Here is a 22,712-nt window from a genome sequence, read left to right as displayed (position 1 = left end):
AGCCCTTTCCCATCCACTGTTTACTTCCAATTGTTTCTGTTTTCAGCCACCATTTCTTCTCAGATGAATATAGACATAATGAGTAGATTTACAAGGTTTACCTAATTCCTGATAATTAGAAAGACAAAAGTGGTTGTCTTTTTTGAATAAGAATCATACTTAACTATTGGATGGCCCACCAGAGGTCACATTCTTCTATGTGACACATAATATTTCTGTAATCAATAAGTTTCTCCTGTTGCATGGTAGTTTAGCAGCAACTTTTGGAGGAGGAACTGGCTTCTACACCTCTGTTACTTTTCTTCGTAACATCAAAATTTACCTTTTCTTTTAATTTGTGAACTTTTCTCTCAAATTTCTAATTCTTTTAATGTGCATCTCCCAAATAGATGCTTACGAAACTGAGTCCATTTACTGGAAGAAGTAATATATTTTAAGACATTACTTTTTATTACAGTTATCAAATGTAAATCTGAACTTGCATACAAACAAATCAAGATTTCTCCATAAATTCTCCATGAATTTGAAGAGGTTGCTTTAGTGTTGTTGGGCAGTTTCTTCCATCATTTACTAAATGACAAACAGATTAAATCTACAAGACTTAAATAAGTGTAAACAATTAACTAAATACTAAAGAGAAAAAGTTCTGACAAAACTTATGTTCATGGGTTACTGCTAAGAGATTTTTCTTCTTTAAAAATAGCTATGCAAGGTAATATTGCAGATACCTAGGACAGTAAATGTCAAATTCCTCGGTGAAGTTCATTTTGTAATGTATCATTTATAAAAATTTATGTCTGAAGAATTCATCTGGTCTAGCTGAGTACAAGTAGTCCTCAATTTAACAGTTGTTTAAGACAGTTCGAAATTATGCTGGCCTTGGAAAAAGTGACTTATGACCTATACATACAACCGTTGCACCATCCTGTGATGGTCGCATGATTGCTGTGTAGGTGCTTAGCAACTGTCTCAAATAACCAGTTGCAACATCCTACAATTGCATTGTGATATGTGACCTCTTTTGCAAAATTCCAGCAAAAAATTGCCCACTAAAGAACTGGAGCATGTGATTTGCTTCATGACCATCATGAACATTTTGATAAAATTCGCGTCTGACTAGACCACAACAACCTACAGTGGAAATTCTGGTCCCAATTGTCATAAATTGAGGACTACCTGTAGTCGATAAGCTATTCTTCATCTTGCACTTGAAGGCACAGAGCTGCTGCTTCAGGCATACAATTTCAAGTCTTTCTCAAATATAGTGTACATTAAACAGACATACCATTACCGATTTCACTCTGATCTTACAGGTTTCCTGAGAAAAGCACATAGGTGTTAAGTCTTTATTAATGTGCTGTGTAAATCTCACTGTGCCTGCGAATCAGGTTAAATTTGCCACTAGGATCAGGAATGTACCATTTTTCCCAAACATCTGCAAAGGATGCTGTTCGCCCCCAGGGTTTGAAATGTCCATTCCAGTGGAGTAATTTGGCAGCTTTCACAAACTGTGGCGAATATCTGTTGCCGGCACTTGAACCTTTAAATGGAATAAGACAAGAAATATAACAAGAAATTATGAGGCAGAAGTTTCTGCAGTTTTCAACCACAGGTGGAATTAACCATTTGATAGGTTCAGACATTGAAAATTTCATCAGAAATACTTTGTTTCTTTGTCACTGCTCACTACCCTCAAAATTCAACAGTTTATTTTAGAGTCCTAATCACTAAATGCATATTGAAATACCGCATAAGTTTCAAGTACACTGTTTAAAAAGGTCAATTTTCTGTTTAACTAAAGCCCTTTCTCCTTTGATTATGTCATTCTGAGGTTTTTTTTGTAGTATTTAAGTTCTTTCTGAAGCAAAGTTTGTTGTTTCCTCTTTTCCTTGTTTCTTTGAGCTACATACACTATCGTTAATCCTTGAACTTTAGTGGTGTCCCACAAATTTTGCAACGTCGTTTGTTCTTTCTTATTTTCTTTGAGGAATAATTCCAGTTCTTTTCCTATCATTTCAACATAATCTTTTTCTTTCAAAATCTTTTGATACAATGTCCATCTCCTTTTTTTCTGTCCTTTCCATCTCAACTTTCAGGGGATTATAAATAAATTTCATGACATAAGGGCACAAAATCTTAAAATAGCGAAACAAAATTTTTTGGAAAACACAAATAAACTAGGGCTTTTTTTAAAAAAGAGAGAAAAAACTAATACAACAATTATTAGATGAGAACGGGAATCTATCGGATGGAAGAGAAAAAAATATTACACAAAAAGTTTTTGAGGGCCTCTACAGTCAAGAAGATATATCAGAAGAGAGTATAAAACAGTACTTAAGGGAGAAGGGCCTAACCACAATATCGGAAGATAAAAGGAAAATGTTGAATGATAAAATAACCTTCATGGAAATAGAAGAGGCAGTTAGAAAACAAAAAAATAATAAAACACCGGGACCTGATGAACTCCCTGCGGAATTATACAAAACTATACAAGAACCACCTGAGATGCTAATGTTGGAATTTTATAATGAAGCACTGGCAGAAGCCAAATTACTGAAATCATGGTCCGAGACATATATTACATTAATATTAAAGGAGGGCACAGACCACCATATTAAAAACTACAGGCCTATTTCGCTTTTAAATGCAGACTATAAAATATTTGCTACCATAATTGCAGAAAGAGGTAAAAAACTATTAAATGAAATTATCCACCCAGACTAAAAAGGGTTCCTACCAAAAAGGCAACTCAAAAATAATACGAGAATGGTAATGAACGCCCTGGAATTCTACGAAGCCCACCCCGAGAAACAAGCAGCATTGATATTTTTAGACGCGCAAAAAGCGTTTGACAAGTTAAATTGGCAGTTTTTTATTCAGCAATTAAAAAACCATGACTTTTAGGGGAAAGTTTGTGGGGATGATAACTGCAATATACTCTGTACAAATGGCAAATGTAATACTAAACGGGGAAACAGGGAAATTTAGTATAGCCAAAGGTGTAAGACTGGGATGTCTGCTGTCACCTTTACTTTTTATTCTCTTGTTAGAGGTATTATTAGCACATATTAGACAAGAACAAGGAATAAAAGGAATAAAAATAAAAAAAGAATATAAAATCATCTGCGGATGATTTAGTATTCTTTATACTAAATGTTGGTCATCACCTTTAAAGCGCTCCATGGCATAGGGCCTAGCTATCTGCGAGACCGCCTGCTGCTACCGATGACCTCCCATCGACCCGTGCACTCCCACAGAGAGGGCCTCCTCAGGGTGCCATCAGCCAAACAATGTAGGCTGGTGACCCCCAGGGGGAGGGCCTTCTCTGTGGGGGCTCCTACCCTCTGGAATCAGTTGCCCCCAGAGATAAGGAGAATCCATGACCTCAGTGCCTTCCGTCGTGCCCTTAAAACCCATTTTTTCCAGCAAGCCGGGCTGGCTTAAGAAGGAATTTTTTAAATTGTTTTTATTGGTTTGTGATTTCTTAATTTCTGGGCCAAATTTCTATATATTTTTAACTGTTTTTTAATATTTGTATTTTATGTTCTTATTTTGGCTGTACACCGCCCTGAGTCCTCAGGGAGAAGGGCGGTATATAAATTGGAAATAAAATAAAATAAAATAAAATAAATAAATAAAATAGAGGAGCCCTTAGAAACAGGAATTAATTTAATACGAGAAATATAAGAATTTGGCAAAGTGGCAGGACTTTAAATAAGGATAAGACAAAGATAACTAAAAACCTTATTGATACTTACTACACCTATTTTTAGAGACACCAAGTGAGAGAAGCTCTTCTACATGTTTGGGGGCAAATAAAGAAAAATCATACTAAAATACCAGGTTGGTTCTCAACTATGGAGGCAATGATATATCCAAATGTACTAGATCTAGATAAAATTTTATGGTACAAAAAACTATTAGATGCCCAAGGGAAGTTAAAAACAAACCTGAGAGTTAAAACAACAAGGAATAGATATAGATTGGTGGCCGTATCTGCAGACTCGGGCAAGATATAAAAAGGATCTAGAAAAATATGGCTTTTACAAGGAACAACAAGAGCTTGATAAAATAATACAGGGGATGGAGAAAAAAATAATAACAAAAGCATATATTTCCTGACATTTAAAATGGGAGAAGAAATGGTCAAAGAAACCATGATAGCCTGGGCAAAGAACTTCGGTTATAATATTGAATTAGAATATTGGGGAAAATTATGAGGGGAAAACTAAATTAACAATGTCGGCAGCCTATAAAGAAAATTTGTATAAAATGTTTTATCGTTGGCATTTACCCCCAGCTAAATTGGTGAAAATGTTTCCAAATAGATCTGCGGAATGCTGGAAATGTAAACATAACCAAGGTATATATTTTCATATGTGGTTGTCGTGTCCAGACGCCAAGAAGTACTGGATAAGTACTTACTAAAATAAGAAAATGATTAGAGGAAATCACGAGTCAACGAATTGAGTTAAAACACAAATTATTTCTACTAGGGATAATAAGAGGAAATTATAGTAAGAAAATTCAATATATTATACTGCACATAACTGCGGCTAGGATTGTGTATACGCAAAACTGGAAACAGGAAAGCACGTCCTCCAAAGGAATGGTGATAAAAAGTGTGTTAAACTGTGTGGAGATGGACACGCTAACATTGGAATTAAAAGAAAGGGGGGAAACAATACTATTTGGTCTGGGACACATGGTACAAACGGTTAGAAAATAGAAGTAATATAAAGGTAATTTAAGAGGTACATTAAAACTTAAAGGCAATGTTAAAGGAAGAAAAAGGAATGTAATTGTTATGTATATAAGTATTATTGATGCTGAAGCGCTATAAAGATTGTAAATGTGATATAAAATGATGAAATATGTTCAATAAAAATAATTTTTTTAAAAAGGTCGATTTTAAGTAGACAATAATTTGAATGATATTCTCCCAGAGGAAAACCAATCACTTTATTGCAGGGGATTAAAAACATCTTACTAGTGAATTTCAACTCATACAGTGGGGGCTTCGCCTGTTCCATCTAAGTCCACAGAAACCATTAAAAAACACTTCATTTAAGAGACTGAGCATGCATGAGAAATGGCAACGGCAAAGGAAAGAAAATTGCATGTTCCCATTTCATCAATATTCTGTCCAAAATCACTAAAATTAGTACTGGAGGAGGGGAAAAACTGTTATAATCTCAACCTGTTTGATTAGTCAATTTAGTTCCAATTTGATAAAGGCACAATATTAATGTGAAATTGGTTTCTTCTACTTACCTAGATGGCGAACATTCCACATAGGGTTAATTTTTGAATGTCGTTTGTAAAAAACAATTAGCAGAGGAGGTGTAGTGATACTTCCAGCAAGAGTCCTGCTATATATCTCTTCTCTAATCAGTAATTAAGAAAATGCATATTACCAGCTAAACCAAAAGCATATTTATTATACTTTCATTTATAAAACCAAATTTTCGTATATAATATAATTTGAATGGATTACAATTTTGTTTTTAATGTATTATTTACATGTTTGTTTTTGCATGTTTTTTTAAAAATATTTAATGGCAAACTTACTATTCACAATGAATAATTCACATTGTACCTTAGAGTAACATTGGATTGGAGTCTCTTCTATAAGATACACCTAGTGGCAAAAATCAATACTAGGAACAACATACTCCAAAAAAATTATGTGGAACTAAATGGGGAGCTTCAGCTGCCACCCTCAGGTCCTAAGGTTGGTCTACTCTGCAGCAGAATACTGTGTCCCAGTATTCTTAACAGCTGCCATACTAGTAAAAGGATTAACTGACACCATGAGGATTATAAGTGTATGTATTAAAACCACTCTGACTTGATTGCTTCCTGAGCTATATAGCACTGCCGGTTTTATGAAGGCAAGATGCACCAGTGAGAGAATACAGAAAAAAATATGAACTATTCACTCCTACCGGTGCCGACATTCCTCATTTATCAGCCGGAAGATTCAAATCCAGGAAACCCCCACTGGCACTTGCACAACATCTGCCCAACAACTTTAACCTCAATTTCCAATGGGAAGCCAAAAAGGTTGTTGAATGCCCAGACAAAGGAAGACATATAAATGGCCCCACAAAACAGGTGCTAGGCTTTGAACTACCATGTCAGCAATGGACAACCTGAATAGGATTCGCACCTCACATGGTATCTGCCAAGACTCTATAAATGGGACATAGTATCATCTCAGTGTGACTTGGCTCCCATGTCAAACTGTAGATCACATTGTGACCAGCTGTAAACTAAGGGCATACAGTTGCAAGAAAAAGTATGTGAACCCCTTGGGATTACGTGGAGTTTTGCATGAATTGGTCATAAAATGTGCTCTGAACTTCATCTAAGTCACAACAATAGAAAAACACAGTCTGCTTAAAATAATACTACACAAACATTAGATGTTGCCATGGTTTAATTGAACATAACATGTAAACATTCACAGTGCAGGGAGGAAAAAGTATGTGAACCTTTGGACTTAATAACTGGTTGACCTTCTTTTGGCAGCAATAACCTCAACCAAACGTTTCCTGTAGTTGCAGATCACACCTGCACAACGATCTGGAGTAATTTTGGACCACTCTTCACAAAACTGTTTCAGTGTAGCAATATTCTAGGGAAGTCTGATGTGAATCACTCTCTTAAGGTCATGCCACAGCATTTCAATCGGGTTGAGGTCAGGACTCTGACTGGGCTGCTCCAGAAGACGTATTCTGTGCTGTTGAAGCCATTTTTTTGTTGAATTACTTGTATGCTTTGGGTCATTGTCCTGTTGCATCACCCATCCTCTGCGGAGCTTCAGTTGGCGGACAGATGGTCGTACGTTTTCCTGCAAAATGTCTTGATAAACTCTGGAATTCATTTTCCCATCAATGACAACAATCCGTCCAGGCCCTGAGGCAGCAAAGCAGCCCCAAACCATGATGCTCCCTCCGCCATGTTTTACAGTGGGGATGAGGTTTTGATGTTGGTGTGCTGTGCCTTTTTTTCTCCACACATAGTGTTGTGTGTTCTTCCAAACTCCTCAATTTTGGTTTCATCTGTCCACAATATATTTTGCCAGTAGTGCTGTGGAACATCCAGGTGCTCTTTTGCAAACTTCAAACATGCTGCAATATTTTTTTGGGACAGCAATGGCTTCCTCCGTGGTGTCCTCCCATGTACTCCATTCTTGTTTAATGTTTTCCTTATTGTAGATGTGTCAACAAAAATGTTAGCATGTGCCAGAGATTTCTGTAGGTCTTTAGCTGACACTCTAGGATTCTTCTTTACCTCATGAAGCATTCTACACTGTGCTCTTGCAGTCATTTTTACAGGACGACCATGCCTAGGGAGAGTAGCAACAGTGCTAAACTTTCTCCATTTGTAGACAGTCTGTCTTACCATGGACACATGAACATCAAGGCTTTTGGAGATACTTTTGTAACCCTTTCCAGCTTCATGCAAGTCAACAATTCTTGATCGTAGGTCTTCTGAGAGCTCTTTTCTGCGAGGCATGGTTCACATCAGACAGCGCTTCTTGAAACCAGTAAACCCAAAGCAGGTGTGTGTTTTTAAAGGGCAGGACAGCTGTCAGCAACACATCCAATATCATCACACTGATTGGAGTCAAGGTTGGCTCACTCCTGGTTCCAATTAGCTCTTGGAGAAGTCATTAGGCTAGGGGCTCACATACTTTTTTCTCCCTGCACTGTGAATGTTTACATGTTATGTTCAATTAAACCATGGCAACATCTAATGTTTGTGTAGTATTATTTTAAGCAGACTGTGTTTTTCTATTGTTGTGACTTAGATGAAGTTCAGAGCACATTTTATGACCAATCCACGGAATCCCAAGGGATTCACATACTTTTTCTTGCAATTGTATATACAGTGCGGTATCTGATTTTTTCAATATAAACAATGTTGCATTTCAATGGTTAGATGGCCTAGACATTGGTATTTGAACACAGATCTTTTTAACATTTATATTCTATTGTGTTTTACTAATCTAGGTGAAATGTTATATATTGCTAATCCATGTTATGATATGCCATATGATAAATAACCACATTCTTGACAATGAACTAAAAAAACACAATAAAGAAAGTGAGTGATAACAGAACACAACAAGACAATCGGTTTTAAATAAGAGATCCCTGTAAGGGTAAACTTCCCATACAATAATGATTTTAGCACTTTCTAGATTTGTTTTTCTTAGACTAATGGTCTTTTAAATATTTTAGACTGCTTCTTGCAGAATTTTCGAATGCCTAATAGACAACAGGTTCAGGAAGACTTGATAGGGAAGACAGACAATACAGGGTATTTTTATCTCTCTGCTTCCCATCCTCACATACAATTAGTCCCATTCTTCAACTATCAAATTAAAAAAAAAACTGCACATACTCACACAACATTAAGTGTCATCCATTTCTCTAATTGCTTAGTAACATTTTGTATTTTCCATTCCGTTAGATTTGCAACAAATACACCAGGATTAAAAGAACAGGTGCTTGCTTTGATGGACAGCTTCCGAACCAGTTCTTTTTTATAATCAAGAAATCCCATGTAATTATACTGAAAATAAATAGAAATTGGACCTCAGATAAGAGTTTTATTCCTAACTTCCATTCCAAAGTCTTCTCACTTACACATGCTTCCTCTCTGTGTGGAAAACCAGAAAATTGGACAGAGTTGTCTCTATAATCACGTTAGATTATTTTAAATATATATATATATATATATTGGCAGGCACCATCAATAGTTACTATGAAAGCAGGAATTACTAAATTTACCCGGAACATCATGCAAAATGACCTTTATACAATAGGATTTCCTTTTCAGCCATCCCATTTTTTTAAAAAAAAAAATTCATTGAATCAGACTTGATTTTGGATAATTAGTTTCATTTTCCATGTTCCTTTCTGAGTGTGGAAGTGGCCTGTCATTGTCTTTTTCCAAATTGAAATGTTTGACCTATCTAGGCCTTGGATTTCCTGAAGTCTCACAAGTACTAACCAGGTCTAACTTGCTGAATATTTGTAAGCCTGAAAGAATTAAAAAGCAAATAGGTGGGAGGCTGGGTATAGGGGAAATTCTGTTCTGGCTATAATTTCTATTCTGTCTCACTGCCAATTTAAAAGTATCTTCCTACAGTGTATACAGTCTGATGTATAGTTAGTCTTTGTTTAGCAAGTTTGGAGTTATGACAATGATGAAAAAGTAACTTTACAACCAACTCTCACATTTATGACCTTCACAGATCGGTAAAGTAAAGGAAAGATGAAATAAGATAAACACCTCTGGTTTCACTTAGCAACTGCTTTTCTTAACTATCAAGTTGCTAAGTCCCACTTGTCACTAAAAAGGACTACCTGTAGTGGTTAAGGTATCGGGCTAGAAACAGGAATTGTAAGTTCTAGTTCTGTCTTAGACATGAAGTCAGCTGAGTAACTTTAGACCAGGAACTTTTCCCTAGGAAATGGGCAATGGCAAACCACTTTCAAAAATATTGTCAAATAAACTGCAGACTAGTCTAGACAGTTACCAGGAGTCAACACAAAAAAAGAAAATTACATGTTTCCTTCTTTCACTTTCCTTTTTACTCCATGGAAAGCAATTTCTTAATACCCTAAAGAGAATTAAAGACCCCCTACATAAATAAGCATGTATCTGAAAAATGCTTTAAACTAACAAAGAAATTATTTATGTTCTTTCTCATTGATAAAAGATCCAGTCATGAAACATACCAGCAAGACATTACTACTTACATTTTGTAACTTCAAAAAATGCTTTCCTAAAACTGGATATGGTACTAAAACTTTTGTAAAAGTTTCAAGTCAAGAATGGAACCAGATAATTACAAGTATCTTCTAACATCTAGGATCTTTCATTCTTATTTATGCACATTTTTATAGCCACCTATCCCAAGCAAGCAACTCTGGGCAGTGAACAATCATAAAACAGTTAAAAACAATTGCAATATAATACAAATTAAATATTTCAGAGCTGCTTTCACCTGATTTCCTGCCCCACGGACAGAAAACTTATTTGCGGTAGAGTCACAGTCATCTGAGAATGCCGCTGCATGGCCTGGTTGCAATGGAGTGTTGTAAAGTTCAAGGATATCATCTGAAAATGCATAATACGCAATGAGAAGCTGTTATTGCAAGCAAATGAGAACCTGCATTTTGTCATTTTAACATAAACGTCTCAACAGTCTTTTCCAATATTTAGTATATACATACTAATAGTGAATGCTATTCCAATAAATGCCATGTAAGATTTAAAACTCTGATCTGTCTATCCAAAGAGCTTTCCCACTTGAACAAAAGCTTATGCACCACAAAATAAACAAGTTTTAAAATGAAGGGTATCTCTCAGGCAATTTTCTAATACAGTATCGATTTATGCTGGTAAAAAATACCCTTTGTAACTTAATTCAGCAACCAAGGACAATGGTTGTGATAATGTACATCACTCAGAGTCCCTTGTTGAGATCAGTGACCACTGAAACCAAATACAGCATATAGACTGATACTATTATTTAGATGGAGGCCATAATCATGCATCCAATCATTTCAAAATATTGTTTATTTTATTTTCAATTCATATTTGTACCTGATAGAAATGAGATCATTAGGCTATTCTGAACAAATATTTCAGCTGTCCCAAAGGTGCTTTTTTCAAAAGGCAACTGCACTTTCTCGGTTTTTTTCTTTGAAAACATTTTGCTTCTCATACAAGAAGTTTCTTCAGTTCTGAGACAACCTTTGGGACAACCAAAACCTGGATGATTGAGAATCTCCATAGACAATATTTCAGCTAGAAGTAAATTATTACCTTAATCAAAGTTTATGTTCAGATACAAGTATATGCCTCCACCCATGACTGGCCATTTTAATCAAATCATTCTAGATAGCTGACAAGCATAAAAACATAAATCCAGATAAAAGCAACATTAAAAAATTAAAAATGCCAGATTAAAAGTTTCAATCAATAAAGGCAAAAGTAACTATTTTAGCATTCTCTCTACTTTCTCTAGTGTTAATTTTCTCCCTCCCCCATTTTTCACTTAACTGTATTGGGAAAAATGCTCTCTGTTATTTTACAAAGGCTCCATATTTTCAGAAGGTAAAAATGAAGTGCAGCTACAGTCTATGTTTGTTTGTAAATGCCCTCATCTGCATTAAAAACAAACAAATAGCTTGGTGATTGATCATGAGATTGCTATGGTCTCAGGGATGACAACAGGTAATCTCAACTGGTACACTGTGAAATGTGATGGTCACTGCTACCATAACAGACGTTTTGTGACTGCCTAAAAGCACACAGCATATTCTTCAAACAAATATGACCATTGGCACAAACAGTTGGGAGGTCTTGGAACAGAGTTTATTATAAAGTTTTTGGTTTATAAGACATGATTAATTAATCTAAAGTAGGAGAACACATCATTTTTTTAAAAAGCTACTTTTGGTCTTTTAGTAGTATGCCAGAGAAATACACTACAAAAAGTAGGAGGCGGGATTGGGATGAAAATTGCTATGATTACTGGGAGCTGAGATCCCAAAACATCTCATTGGCACTAGATATGGGGAAAGTTGATGTATTGAAAGGCAAATGTATATGTTGTTAAGCATATTTAAAAAGCTAAATCCCATACCTTGTACAATCACATCATCATCCAAATAAATGGCCTTTTCTGCATTTGGGACCCAATTAGGTAGATAGAATCTTGCAAAGGTCAGCTAGAAAGAATCAAAAAGTGATAAAAACAATTATGACATGGCAAACATTAGATACTTGCAATCAGATCTTTGATACACTTTCATATAATACAAGATTAAGTAGAAGTAATTGGGTAACTTTGGTGAATAAGGTGTAAATTACCAAAACTATCCAACTAAATCAAATATGCAAAAGAGAATTAAGGATTATAATATTAAAAGGCAACTTTCTCAAAAGTGTAATAACTAAGCATATATTCAAACATAAATTGGTATCAGTAATGTTGAAAACATTATATTTGTAGTAAAATAAATCAGTAGTTCTTACCGGTTTTATGGAATTTGGCATCTTTGAGTCTATTTGTACTTTTCCAGCCAGCATGCCAGAATCAAAATTCAAAATTCGGTATTGAACATTTTTTAAACTGATTTTACTAAGCCATGACCTACACAATTAAAAAAGAAATAGAAATATTTTTTTTATTTATTTATTTATTTATTAAATTTTTATACCGCCCCCTCTCCCGAAGGACTCGGGGCGGTGAACAGCCAAAATTAAAAACACACAATACAAATATTAAAATACATTAAAACAGAATTAAATTATCTTAGGCTTCTCCAATTTAAAACCCCGTTACCCATAAAATTCACCAATTAAAAATTTTTCAACCCAACCCGGCTTGCTGAAATAAAAACGTCTTCAGGGCCCGGCGGAAGGTCCGGAGATCCGGGATTAGTCGTATCCCTGGGGGCAGCTCATTCCAGAGGGCGGGTGCCCCCACAGAGAAGGCTCTTCTAAATAGTTCTAAATATGAACTATTACTGAAATAGCTGGAGTGATATCTTACAAGAATAATTCTTTGAATTTTCTCATCATGGTGTATCTTCTAACAACCACGAATAGGACAGTGTAGGACAATCTGAAATTTAGTATTACATAATAGAGACCCAATAAGATGTAATGGTTAAGGCACCATGCCAAAAAATGATAGACTATGCATTTTAGTTACACCTTAGGCACAAAGTCAGCTTGATGGTTTTGGGTTCATTTCTCAGTCCTTCAAACAAGGAAAAGCAAATCCCTTCTGAAAATATTATGAAGAAAATTGCATGAAGCAGACTGACAGGAAGGGAGGGAGGGAGGGAGGGAGCAAGGAAACAGATGAGGGCTGCACAAACTACAAAAATGACCCAGAAGTAGCAAGTGTAGCACCTCTTAGTACTCGCTAAAACAGCCACTTTTCTTTTCAACAGCCAGGAAGCTGAAAAAAGATGTGGATGCTTTAAAAGTCACCTTGGTCAAATAATTAAAGGGCATAGAATAAATAACTGCCTCTTTGTTATTAAATATATCTTTTTCCAATGCACTACTGCATGTAAAAATCATCCTCTATTAAATAAGGGGAAATAAAATTTCACAAATATGGTTTTACCTCAGATGGTCCACAGTGTCGTTCAAAGTGACAATATGGAATGCAACATTGGATTTGGTGTTTTGCTGAATACTGTTCACAGCTGCAATTACACCACCAAGCCTTTCTTCGGATGCCGTAAGGACCACAGGAATTTCCTTGTCATTTTCTTTTACTATCAATCTTTGAGGAGCTTCAGGTATAAAATCTATTGGCTGAAATCCTAGTGGATTTGAATCTACAGATAATTATGTAAAGCATTACATTTTCATTCAGCATGTTGGGTGACTTCAGATTTTGTTTTATGTAAACCAAAGTTAATGGCACAATATGCAAACTCAAATATGGTTTATTGAATAAGTCACGGCTAAAAAAACTTGGTTAAACAACCCTAGCTACTGTGATGCTGAAACCAATGTTTATCCCTTAAAGATAACCTCTTATAAGGCAACAATTATTTCCAAACAATAAGATTGAAATCAGGTCCAATATAGAATCTATATTTTACGTTATATTAAATAACTGACACAAAAGATGCAACTCTGACTGTATTTCAGGTCAGATACCATGAAAATAGCCATGCTACACATTGACTGTTTCATTTTTAACAACTTCTAGTGAGAAATGCTAAATAACAGTAAAAGTAGACAATTACAAGGAATTGGAAATGTGTGGCAATAATTGTTAAAAGTACGGAATCAAAATTAAACAGTACCACCATCCAATATGTTTATAAGTAAAAAAACCTTTCCTTATAAGAACATATAAAAGGGTATTTATTTTCTATCAAACATTTTTTGCTTTACTGAAGCAGCATTAAAATAGAGAAATGGAGGAATACCTGATAATTCTTTTTTTAAGAGATCACTGAGACCTAGAAAGTTGTGATGTAGCACTAACAGAAATATAACAACAACAAATACGAGGATGGTTATGTTTACTGCAATGAAAAAAGAAAGCCATTGTTAGAATAACAGCATCTGAGTGTGTAAACTTTTAAAAAATAATTATTTAGAAGAAAAAGTACCTTTTCTTAATGACATTTTCTTTGTGGATGAAAAACAAAATCTCTTGACACATCTACAAAAAAGGAACATAACTAAGAAAGTCTCCACAAACATGCAAAGAGATCCAATAAGTGAGAAGGTGTAATATTCACATGTAAGTAGTAATAATGTACATAACGAGGAACAAAAATTCCAATATTCAGGAATTCATCAAATGTTGGAACTCAGATTTCCAACATTTGCCTAGAAAAAACATTTTAAAATGTAATTATGTAATCATATGTAATATGACTGTGGTGTTTCTCTGTGTCATCTGTATGTATGTGGGTATATGCATAATGGTTAACTTTTGAGAGCCGAATACAACAAAATTTCATTTTAATGTATAATTAGTGTACATTTAAAGTGACAATAAAATTCTACTCTACACTACTCTACTCTGCTCCACTCCACTCCACTCCACTCCACTCTCCACTCTTTACTCTCCTATCCCTATCCTATTCATTAACCAGAGGTATTTTTTATGTAAAACAGACATTTACCATACTTAGTAATTCAAGAATGAAACAAGTATAAGAGTTCCTCCTAAATTCAACAAGTATATAAAAAGACAGAACTAGGAAACAGAGCTTATATTTACTATTTTAGGCCTTCATTCTCAATGTAATTAAATAATGTTTCCTATCTAAAGATAAGTAGAAAACAATTTTGTCTAGGTTGCAGCCAAATTAGGGAGGGCTGACTTCAGTTTGTTCATCACAAAACATTTTGCATTGATAATGAGAAACATCTTCACTGTTGCCACTGCATTGGCTTTTATAGGCACATGCTACAAGCTGCATTTTGCACATGTGAACTGTTTACATTCAACTGACTTACACTTGTTAGCCTTTCCCATTCAATAAATGAGGAATTTGAGGCTAATAAAAATATTAATAAAGATTCCTGTGACATAGCTTCTCATCATAATCAATCTGTAATCCTATACTGTACAATAACAGCTACATTTAAATGAAATTATAGCATTTTGCTAGATCATAAATTGTGGGGATTTAAGGTGAACATCAACAGCATTTGGAATAAAAATGTAGTAACTGTATATCAGTTAATATACTTCATTTATCTTGTGGGTCATAATTTGTAATCCCCTTGTAACCATTATGCTTTACAAGAAGTCAATGCTATAAAAACTGCAATATTAAGAATTCAGGGAACTAAAATTATATTCTACGTAAAAGAAATGGGAATATTTAGCACTAAGATAAGAAGATAAGGGATACATTAGTTTTGAAATATTTCAAAGAATGCCTTAAGAACATAAAGTGCTTACTGGATCACACCAAGACCCGTCATGAGCCTCTTAAATCACTTTTTTTCTAATCTATTGAGTCCCAAATGTTCTAGTGAGGTGTTTTCTAATAATTTTGAATCACTTTTCTGTATTTCTGTAAGCTCTAGGATCTTTTTAGTGCGATTACCACAATTGTACAAAATATTCAGGTACAGACATACCAGTACTGTCAAGAGTACTGAGTACAGAGTAGTATTTTTCATGCTGAACCCCTAAAATGGAATTTATCTAGTATTTTTTAACAGCTACTGCACATGGAAACAGCATCTTCACTATCTGCTATAATCCTTTAAAAAAAAATCTTGATTACAGACAGCTCAGATCTCTTCAGTGTAGAATATGTATGAAGTTGGAGGAAAGTATAATGAATATATCTCACTTTATTTTAGCTGAGCTTCATTCAACGTGTATTCTCTCTACAGAAATCCATTGGGAGCTCAACATTTTTCATTTTTAATACCCTGAAAAGTTTGGTATCATCTGCAAACTTGGGCATTCACTAAATCACTTCTTAATCAAGATTGCTGCATGTTACAGAACAGCTAATATAGTATTTAGTCAGGGACTTGACAGCATCTGTAAGAGATGCTTCAATATGGATACCTGTACTGACTTGGGGGAGGGAGCTTAAATGGCCTCTTCAAAGTTCACATTTTAAGACAATTCATTGTCATATAAAATTTGCTCAAGAATCAAGCTGTAGAATCACCATTCAACCATTACTGTTAGCTGTTAAGGACAAATATGGGGAGCATGAAGAGCTCTTCTGCAGCTACATAACTGACGTTCTGCAAACGTTTAACATGTTATCTCTTCAATGTTTTATTTTTCTTTCCAATCCTGTTCCAAAACGCCAAGATCATTATTACTGCAAGTGACAGCTGAGGTCACAACCCATCCGTTAAAACGAAACTACTGCTACTTTTCAAAAGGAAACCCCATCACTCGCTCGCCTTCCATTCCCCTTGCTCACAGATGCTGGCCACCCGACTAGATCCACCGCATATTAAAAAGGGAAATGTATCATATCTGCATAGCATACAGCATGAAGCTTATTATTCATTTCACATCATTCTAACAGTTCAATCCCCACGGTATGGTAAACAGGCCGGTGTATTCCTACGAGTCTTACTTGCTGGCCCAGAATCCAGAGATCCTTCCAGTCCTCTCTTCTCTTCCCTTTGCAGAGTCTGGCGGCCACGCGCGAATTGCCAACTCAACACCAAGTATTGTAATCAGCAGCTGGGAAAATAAAAGGTGCCTATCATCGTGCCTGATTTTTATTTCATTTTATTTTTTTTTAAAAAAAGCGATACGTAAAGAAGCGCGTTCACCAAAGCCTTAATGCCAAATACGTCTCCATAACTACACCTTTTTTTGTGTTTGTGTGGTAGAAAAAGGAAAAAAAAAACAACGAGAGCGGCAACACGCTAGACGCCACCTTCACTAAGACCTCTCACCAAAAAAGGTGGAAAACGCCTCCTGCGCTTGTTGTCGTGGTGACGAACTAAGACTCCACCGTTGGCCGCGAGCCCTGTGACGTCAAAGCGCTACTGCCAGTCGACCGACAGACGGCAGCATCCGCCGGCGGAGTTGGCATTTTTCTGGAATGAGTCCAGGAGGGGAACAGCCCCCACGCCCCGCCCTAGCCGAGCCGGAAATTCAAAAATGATGAGGCGGGGCAAGAAGACGTCGAATCCGGTATGCTCGAGAGCGCCCGCCTTACGGCAGAAAGCCGTCTTGATCAAGAAGCCGGAAGCGCCCGTTGACTGTTCATCGCTCGGCTCTCCCGCCTCTAACGGCAACTCTCAGGGCGACTCTTTGCAGCCGCCGGAGAGCCAGCTTCCTCCCTGCAGAGCCGAGGAGCCCCCGCTGCCCCCCTTCCTCTCGGAAATCGTTGACGGCTGCAGAGATCTAGACGCCGCTGCTCCGCTGGGCACCATGCTCAACTTCTTCCGATCCATCCCGACGCAGATGGTAAGGCGGGGGCGTCCCGGGACTTGCCTCCGTCGCGCCCTCTCCCCCTCCGTCCCCCGGCTAGCGGAGAACAGAACTGTGCCGCCCGCCCGACTTTGAGGTCGGGCAGGAAGCGGTAAAGCATCCAGGCACCAGATAGGAACTGCCTGGCTGTCTGGGCTGATAAGGAGACGTGTCCCTAAATAGAGGCGCCCGAGGGTCCGATGACTGATAGGTGCCTATTAGGCGGAAAGGTGTTCGGTTCGGAATACAAAACAAAAAGACTCAGTTGTTCTGCGTCCTCTGTTTTCCTCCCCGCCTTTGAATTATTGTCTCGAGTTGTGTAAAATTCAATACCTAAATTGTATTCTCGAAAATAAGCCTTTTGTTTCGGTAGGATTTTATCAGTTGTCTCATAAGGTATTTGGTGGATGGCTTAGGTAAAACAGAATTAACAATCAGTATCATGCTAAAATCTGTTAAACGCATTTAACACAGAATTCTATTTCAAAAAGATAAAAACCAAACATCATCGGCTTTGGAAAATATTGAGAACACTAAATTAAAAATATTACATTGATTAAATTTAATTTACTAAAGCTGCCTAGAGCAGCCCCAAAGGGAGCAAATAAATTAAATAAAGACCTAGGTAAATAAGGAGATATTACATACTACTGACAGAATATTGATATATATATATATATACTGCTGAACATATTTTCTCCCTAACAATCTCTACTATTTAAAGGAACATTTGGCAAAGCTAATAAATTTAGATTAATTAATCCCTTTGATGTGAGAGTGCCAGGTCAATTGGATTTATTGATAGAGCCTTAAACATCCTATTCTTTTTTGAGGTTTCCATAAATTAGGCAGACTAGACTTGTTGATTCCTTCTTGTTTTTGAAATTGACTAGACTTGTTCACTTGATTGTTTTGTTTGATTATTTATTTGGAGCATTTATATGGCCACTCAAATCCAAACATAATTCAACATGGTACATGATTATCAAATCATTTTCAACTCTTAGCGATTAGACAGTTAAATGGCTTACAAAATCATTAAATACACAGTATAAAAGTAACATCACTAAAACCAAAAATATGAACTGATGATCAGGCTAAAATATATCTTCCCAATGGGTACAGAACAATATATTTTTCATCTCGATCCAAGAGCCAGGTCTTTCTAATGCCCAATAGCCTTTCTAATGCCCTGCAGGGTTCAGTCAAACTGGGTTGGGCAAGGGCCAACACCAAGAAGGCATGCCTACTAGGTCTCACTAGGTGGCATCATTGTTATTATTCACCATCCAAAATGTGATACATGAAATATTTAAAAGTGTCTGAACACACGAATATCATTTAGTTAACAAAGTTGGACAGATTGCAGTCCTTCCATACAGAATTATGCTTGTGCTTGTTTACATTTATTTCCTTCTTTCCTTTATGCATTATTCTTCCTCCTCTTTCCAGTTTTTATCCTCCCGTTTAGTATAATAATCTATATGGCTGGGTTCTAGAGGTGGTTAATTCTTCCTAGAGAGGGGGGGGACTTGTTCTTCCATCCTTTAAAGCTCTGTCAAACTCGTGGCGTCACATTGCCATCATGTGATTTTTTTCCCCTTCACGGAACGGGTAGGGCATGGCCTGTGCATAACGCATCCAGCCCGTGGACCGTCAGTTCAACATTCCTGCTTTAGAGAGTCATTGTTTTTCCCCACCTCAAGAAGCCATTGTTGCCAACCTAACTAGACAATTTTCATACCGTATCCAACCTTCCCTTTTTAAGCAAGGTTGTTGAGCAGTTGATCAGCAGCTTCAAAGGATCTTGGATAAAGTGGTTATTTTAACCCCTTTCAGTTGTTTCAGGCCTGGATATGATGCTGAAACAAAATTATGCATTTAGATGACCTCCAGGGGGAGTGGGATGGGGCTGTACATCCATCCTTGCTCTACTTGACCTCTCAGCACCTTCAATACCATTAACTGTAGTCTCTTTCTGAGCCGGCTGCAGGGGTTGGGAGTGGATATTGTGCTGGTTTTCTTCCTTTCTCCACAGTTTTAGTTGGTATTGATTGGAAGAGGTCCTGCCCTTGGTCCCTACTTTGTGGGGTCCTGCAGAGTTCAAAGCTTTCTCTATTCCTATTTAATGTCTACATGAAACTGCTGGGTGAGGTTATCCATTCCTAGGAGGAAGAGTATCATCAATACCGATATACCCAGAAATACATTTCTGTTCTTGGCAAGTTAAATGATGCTGTTGAAATCCTGACCCAATTCAATGAGGTTGGGGAACAGCAGGATTTAACCCTTGCAAGATTGAGTGGCTTCAGTTTGGGGACTTTCAAGATCTTTGGTGCTGGATGGGGAGGCACTGCTTCAGACACAGCCTATGCTCAATCTGGGATTCTAGACTTATTGAACAGGTGGCAGTTGTCGCTAGGAGGGCCTTTGCCTATAATTTTGGATTATATGCTATTTGCACCTTTTCCTGGCTTTCTTGAGGCTCTGCTCTGTCACCCTGGCCCTGGATTACTATAATGCACTCTAAAATGGGTTGCCCTTAATTTATTTATTTATTAATTTATTTCTATTTAATGATCACACGGAAGCTGCAACTGGGTGCAAAATGCCATGGTGTAAGCAATTATTGATGTTCCTTGATCAGCATGTTAAACCACTTCTCCCCAAGCTGCAATGGTTAACAGTTTGCTTTTGGGTTCAATTCAAGGTGATGCTAATGACATAAAGCCCGATGGCAGGGGGTAGTTATTGGAAGGACCACCTCTTCTAGGTTATATCTTTCTGCCCCATCAGTCTGTCAGGAAGGGCGTGTTATAGCTCCCATTTGCCAAGGAGTTACATCTGACAAAAACCAGTAGACAATCCTTTTCTGCCACATAGCCCACCCTTTGGAACATTATTCCCCCACCCCAAGGTTTGACTGGCCCGAACCCTATTAACTTTCTAGAAAGCCCTGAAGACACAGCTCTGCTGCCATGTTTGGGGCATGTCCTGTGACAGCCTACAACCTATACAGTGGTTATGTTGTTCATAAAATGAATGCCAATCTCCTGCAGATTATTTTGTAAATTTTAATAGTTTTAATTTGTAATGCTATTTTAATTAATTATTGTTTTACTATTTGTAATTGTGTTTTCATAAAATGAATGCCAATCTCCTGCAGATTATTTTGTAAATTTTAATAGTTTTAATTTGTAATGCTATTTTAATTAATTATTGTTTTACTATTTGTATTTGGATTTTTGTTTAGTTTTAACTATGTGAGCTATCTAGTCACATGTGCAAGATATACAATTGAACAAATTAGTATAAATGAGTGGATCAAAATCAACTAATCCATTCCCTTCAGTTCTGCTAACTTCAATTAACTAAGATCACACTCTGAACCAAATTATGATTTATTGTGACTATGAATTACTTAAGCCACAATGATTTAAGTTTACATATTCACATTAAATTTTAGATTTAATAATAGAATGTGTAAACCTAGCCAGAACAAAGTATCTGAAGAATTTTACAAAATTCTTTGTAGAGAAGTAAAAGATTTTTTTTTTCCATCCTCTGATCCTTGTTAGACAAGCATACTAAACTTTCAAGAAGTGAGCTGACATCACCACTTAGAGGTTACAATAGCTAGCTTTGTCTAAATATGTTACAAACAATGTAAGTTGACTATAAACCTTTTAGCAGTGCTGGGTAAATATAGTTAATTTATACATTTAGCAGGCAACAGAAATTAGAAATGAACTGTACTCTGACAGCATAATGGAAATAAGTATATTCAACTGTTCTTTCATATTAAGTAGAAATATCTATTAAGAATTCTTCCTCAGATTTATTTTTAAATGCATTCTCAGCTTACTCCTATTACATTATCAGAAATCTTAGTGTAAGCTATAATTCTTAGGGAGTGGGAAAATATTGGTGCTATTGATTTTTCTTTTTCCACAGGACTACAAAGGTCAAAAACTAGCAGAGCAGATTTTTCAAGGAATAATTCTTTTCTCTGCTGTAAGTATAATAAAAACACAGAACAACATCACTATAAATTCATCACCTCTTTCCTGAAAATACGTTCATAAGAGATAAAAAACATGAGATTTTTGAGAATATTTTATGTAATATATTAGAAAATAAGCAAAATCCCTTCCAATTATTGGAGCAAATATATTTTCTGGATCTCAGTCCTTTTTCAAAATAGCAGTCATTGCAGTAAGAACATCCTGGATTAAAATCTATACTTTTTTCAGCATTGTGCCCTGAACTATAGAGACTATAAGAATTGATACTTTCTTATGAATATCCAGTAACTTCCTTAGTTGTTGTATACGCTTTAAATTGTTTATTGGCTTTGAGAAATAGACTTGAATATCCTTTGTTATATCTAATTTTTATCTTATAGGTGGTTGGCTTTATTTATGGATATATTACTGAACAGTTTGGCTGGACAGTTTACATAGTAATGGCTGGATTTGCTATATCGTGCCTGGTAAGAATATAACTTTATAGCAAATATACATAATATATTCAAAATATCAAGTTTTGCAATAACTGTAGTAAACTGTATCTGTAATACTGGCACACACTCTAAATGATTATTTTTTCTTTGGTCAATAAATTATCAACATTGTATAATATGTTATTCTGTTGTCTTGATATTCCAGCTTTTTGTTGTTTTTGCAATTGGCTTTTATCCTGATCTTCATTTGAAGCATCTACGTAGCAATATGGAAATACTGCTCACCAGATTAGTTTCCTTTCCTCCTAATCTTAGTTTTCCTAACCAAAAATAAAGCATTTAATAGGAGTCTTAAGTTGTCCTAATTTTTTTTTTATTATAGCTCACACTGCCTCCATGGCCCATTTACCGTCGCAATCCTCTGAAATGGCTCCCTGTTCAGGAATCTGCAATAGATGATAAGAAACCTGCAGACAGAAAAGTAAAGAGGCATCCTAAAAATTGAAAAACTACATCTTCTGTATGATTTTCTGTCATTAAATTTGCTTTAAAATTGATTTCTCTTCTTTTTTTACTTGGTTTGGGTGTTTCTGCACAGTCGGAGAACAAATTCTTCCTTTGTATTTAACTCCATCCATCTAGGGTATGGTACACTTGGTGATTTATTAAGTAATTTAAATATTGGAATATCTGCATTTAATAGGGGAATTGTTTGGCTTACTATAGTTTACCTCAGCGATCATTTTCTAGTACATCCTAAAA

At 36.1% G+C, this 22,712-nt stretch overlaps 2 protein-coding genes across 2 annotated transcripts; one reads left to right on the top strand and one right to left on the bottom strand.

Moving 5' to 3' along the window:
• Positions 1-525: 525 nt before the first annotated feature.
• GLT8D1 (glycosyltransferase 8 domain containing 1) lies at positions 526-16,693 on the bottom strand. Its single transcript, XM_070937038.1, has 10 exons — positions 16,641-16,693; positions 14,178-14,230; positions 13,992-14,090; positions 13,172-13,388; positions 12,067-12,184; positions 11,675-11,759; positions 10,028-10,140; positions 8,420-8,586; positions 5,275-5,387; positions 526-1,540 (listed from the first exon to the last, which is right to left on the bottom strand). The coding sequence occupies exons 2-10, from the start codon at positions 14,191-14,193 to the stop codon at positions 1,350-1,352; spliced, it is 1,119 nt and encodes a 372-aa protein (XP_070793139.1). The 5' UTR covers positions 14,194-14,230; positions 16,641-16,693; the 3' UTR covers positions 526-1,349.
• A 483-nt stretch (positions 16,694-17,176) lies between these two features.
• On the top strand, positions 17,177-22,507 carry SPCS1 (signal peptidase complex subunit 1). The gene is made up of 4 exons (XM_070933694.1): positions 17,177-17,485; positions 21,443-21,502; positions 21,894-21,980; positions 22,333-22,507. Exons 1-4 carry the CDS (start codon positions 17,177-17,179, stop codon positions 22,453-22,455), a joined length of 579 nt encoding a protein of 192 aa, XP_070789795.1. The 3' UTR covers positions 22,456-22,507.
• The last annotated feature ends 205 nt before the right edge of the window (positions 22,508-22,712 follow it).

This window comes from Pituophis catenifer, unplaced genomic scaffold (assembly GCF_029215685.1).
Source record: "Pituophis catenifer annectens isolate HBS135680 unplaced genomic scaffold, rPitCat1.0.hap2 SCAF_2, whole genome shotgun sequence".
NCBI lineage: Eukaryota > Metazoa > Chordata > Lepidosauria > Squamata > Colubridae > Pituophis > Pituophis catenifer.
Note: the sequence above shows the minus strand (reverse complement) of the source record. Positions and strands in the feature narration are given on the sequence as shown.

Coding starts and splice junctions, on each gene's coding strand:
- SPCS1 (XM_070933694.1), top strand. CDS start 17,177: ATGATGAGGCGGGGCAAGAAGACGTCGAATCCGGTATGCTCGAGAGCG. Junction 17,486..21,442: donor GATCCATCCCGACGCAGATG/GTAAGGCGGGGG, acceptor CTTTTTCCACAG/GACTACAAAGGTCAAAAACT. Junction 21,503..21,893: donor GAATAATTCTTTTCTCTGCT/GTAAGTATAATA, acceptor TTTATCTTATAG/GTGGTTGGCTTTATTTATGG.
- GLT8D1 (XM_070937038.1), bottom strand. Junction 13,389..13,991: donor CTTAAAAAAAGAATTATCAG/GTATTCCTCCAT, acceptor AATTATCTGTAG/ATTCAAATCCACTAGGATTT. Junction 1,541..5,274: donor GTGGAATGTTCGCCATCTAG/GTAAGTAGAAGA, acceptor TTCCATTTAAAG/GTTCAAGTGCCGGCAACAGA.